Below are 2,500 nucleotides of genomic sequence, written 5' to 3'. Positions count from 1 at the left end.
CCATCCCCTCCAGAGCTCCAGAGATCGTTAAGAGTTTCTCACGTTCTCACGGCCTTCTGAGTGATATGAAGGACGCTCATCATCCTCGGAAGCAGACAGTGTCGCTAGGTTAAACATTTGTGACAAAAAAAAAGAAAAAAAAAAGAAAGAAAAAAAAAAAAAGGGAAGTGTTAACCCCCCCCCCCGTCCGCCCCTCCCGCCCTCTCCCCCCTCTCCCCTCCCCAAAGGAAAAAACATACAAACCAGACTTGATTATGTGTGACGTCGTAGTGTGTGTGTGTGTGTGTGTGTGTGTGTGTGTGTGTGTGTGTGTGTGTGTGTGTGTGTGTGTGTGTGTGTGTATGAGTGTTTGTATGAGTGTTTGTGTGTATGAGTGTGTGTGTGTGTGTGTGTGTGTGTGTGTGTGTGTATGTGTGTGTGTGTGTGTGTGTGTGTGTGTGTGTATGTGTGTGTGTGTGTGTATGAGTGTTTGTTTGTTGAGTGTGTGTGTGTGTGTGTGTGTGTGTCACAACTCATGACAATCTCGTGGGGGGCGTTTTGTACATGCCCTTCCCCACTCGCTCTCCCCAGCTTGTCTTTTTTGTATATGTGACTCCCGGTTGTACGTTTTTCACGTGCAATCGTGGAGTCATGTTGCGTTCCTGTCACTGCTGAACAGAGGTTCAAGCCTTTCTGTTCTGTCAGTGACACTTGTCTAGGCTTTTCGCCCGCGGCCTTCTTGGAGGAAGGTCGTGCTTGTTTGGGGTTGGGGCTTTTTGCCCAGTTGGCACCCTCAGGTGAGGATTGTTTTCCTCCGGGTGGCCATGTTTTTCTGTATTCTGTGTGCTCCAGGTCAGAGGGAGTGCCCTGCTGGACGTGTCTCGTCTTTGTTTTGTTTTTTATTTCCAGCGTCAGGGTAGTGGTACCCGGTTGGCAGTTTGCAGCGTCCCACTTCCTGTGCCATTTGTCCTTCCACCTGTGTCGGCCGGGTGGCATTGGTGCTTCAGTTGTCTGTTGTCAGCAGTTTTCCCCCGCTGCCCTCTTCTTGTCACTGTCATCGTGTACCCGCTTTCATCGTGTACCCGCTTTCATCGTCGTTTTCTTCAGTCTTCGTTGTCCACGTCATCGTTTGTTTATTTGTTTTTTTATCATCTGGTGTTGTGCAGAGTGTTTCAGGTTTTCTTTATCAACTGTCCTGAGTGCACAACATTCTTCAGACTGTTTTTTTCGCTGGACGGACGTGTCTTCAAGCTCTGTGTTGTTTTTTTTTTGGGGGGTTGTGGGTTATTTATCCATTCTGTTGTCGTTTAAGTGTATCAGTTGTTGTGGCTGGGATTGTGGTTAGTCAGTTCATTTGGCAAGTTCTGTGTGTGACTGAATAAATGTATGTAAACCATGAATTATTTTAGTCTGTGTTTGTGTTGTCTGGGTGTTAGTGCTGGGTTGGGTGGGGGTTTCTAGTCCGCTCTCTTATAGCGCGTGACAAATGGTGGAGATGCGGGGTACTTAGGTTAGTTAGGGTTGGGGGAGGGTGTGACGTCTTGTTTGTTTTTCTTTTTTTTTTTTAGGGTGAAGTTTTACTGAGTAGTGGTTGAGTTCCTTTTGAACTTTATTCAAAGTACACTGATGTTATTGCCCGTTAGTGAATAAATGTTAAAATTTTTTTTTTGTAACCAATTGCCGACTAAACGTAGATATTCATCTTTCTTTTGGTTTTGGTTCTGTCACCCAGCCCAGTGGTGAACTTCTTTAAATCTGTCATACGACTGTTGTTGTTTTTTCAGTTATTGTCAGACAGCCAAACTGACTTTGAATAATGCTTTCTTTGACAGGAAAGTGGTAGGGTAATCTCCCTTGATTTGTTTTGTATGTAACATTTTGAGCAGTCATTTGTGCATGTCCTTCTGTGTCGCCATTTACCCTGTGTTGGGTTCTGGTCGTAGGACCAGAGGCGTTTTTGTTCGGTACTGTCATGTGCCATTTGGGGTTTGGGGCTTTTTGCCCAGTTGGATGGCACCCTGATGTGAGGATTGTTTTTCCTCCGGGTGGCCAAATTCTGTGTTATCGGTGTTTCTGTGTTTGCCATTTACCCTAAATTATGGGTTCTGGTCGTAGGACCAGAGGCGTTCTTTTTGTTCATTTCTGTCTTGTGCATGTCTTTGGGAGTCACCCTTCACCTACCTTTTTGGCTGTCAATAAATAATGAATAACTTTAATTACAACATGCATCATTTTGTTTTCAACAGATACTTCATTTTCAACATGTATTTTATTTCAACTGTTAAATGTGGATATTGCTGATTAATTCAGTTTTCTATTGAAATGGGATTGCATGAACTTAATTTTCCTTTTTACTTAACCATCAGCATTATTTTACGAGCTTTTAACTTTACTGTAGGATCAGCAACAGTTCAGCACTGCAATGCCTTTTGTTGTATGGACTTTTGCAACATGGAAGTGGGATGTCTGTTGTGTCAAATGTCTTGTCATTCATTGTGACTGTTTTGTTTGTTCCAAATTT

The 2,500-nt window shown here is 43.7% G+C and overlaps 1 protein-coding gene across 1 annotated transcript in view; it reads right to left on the bottom strand.

Moving 5' to 3' along the window:
• Positions 1 to 83, bottom strand: part of LOC143276070 (epidermal growth factor-like protein 8) — a 25,879-nt gene extending 25,796 nt beyond the window's left edge. Inside the window, exon 1 of the mRNA XM_076580457.1 lies at positions 43 to 83. Coding sequence (XP_076436572.1) covers positions 43 to 83 — 41 coding nt within the window. The remainder of the gene's footprint in view (positions 1 to 42) is intronic.
• Positions 84 to 2,500: the final 2,417 nt, after the last annotated feature.

This window comes from Babylonia areolata, chromosome 31, assembly GCF_041734735.1.
Source record: "Babylonia areolata isolate BAREFJ2019XMU chromosome 31, ASM4173473v1, whole genome shotgun sequence".
NCBI lineage: Eukaryota > Metazoa > Mollusca > Gastropoda > Neogastropoda > Buccinidae > Babylonia > Babylonia areolata.
Note: the sequence above shows the minus strand (reverse complement) of the source record. Positions and strands in the feature narration are given on the sequence as shown.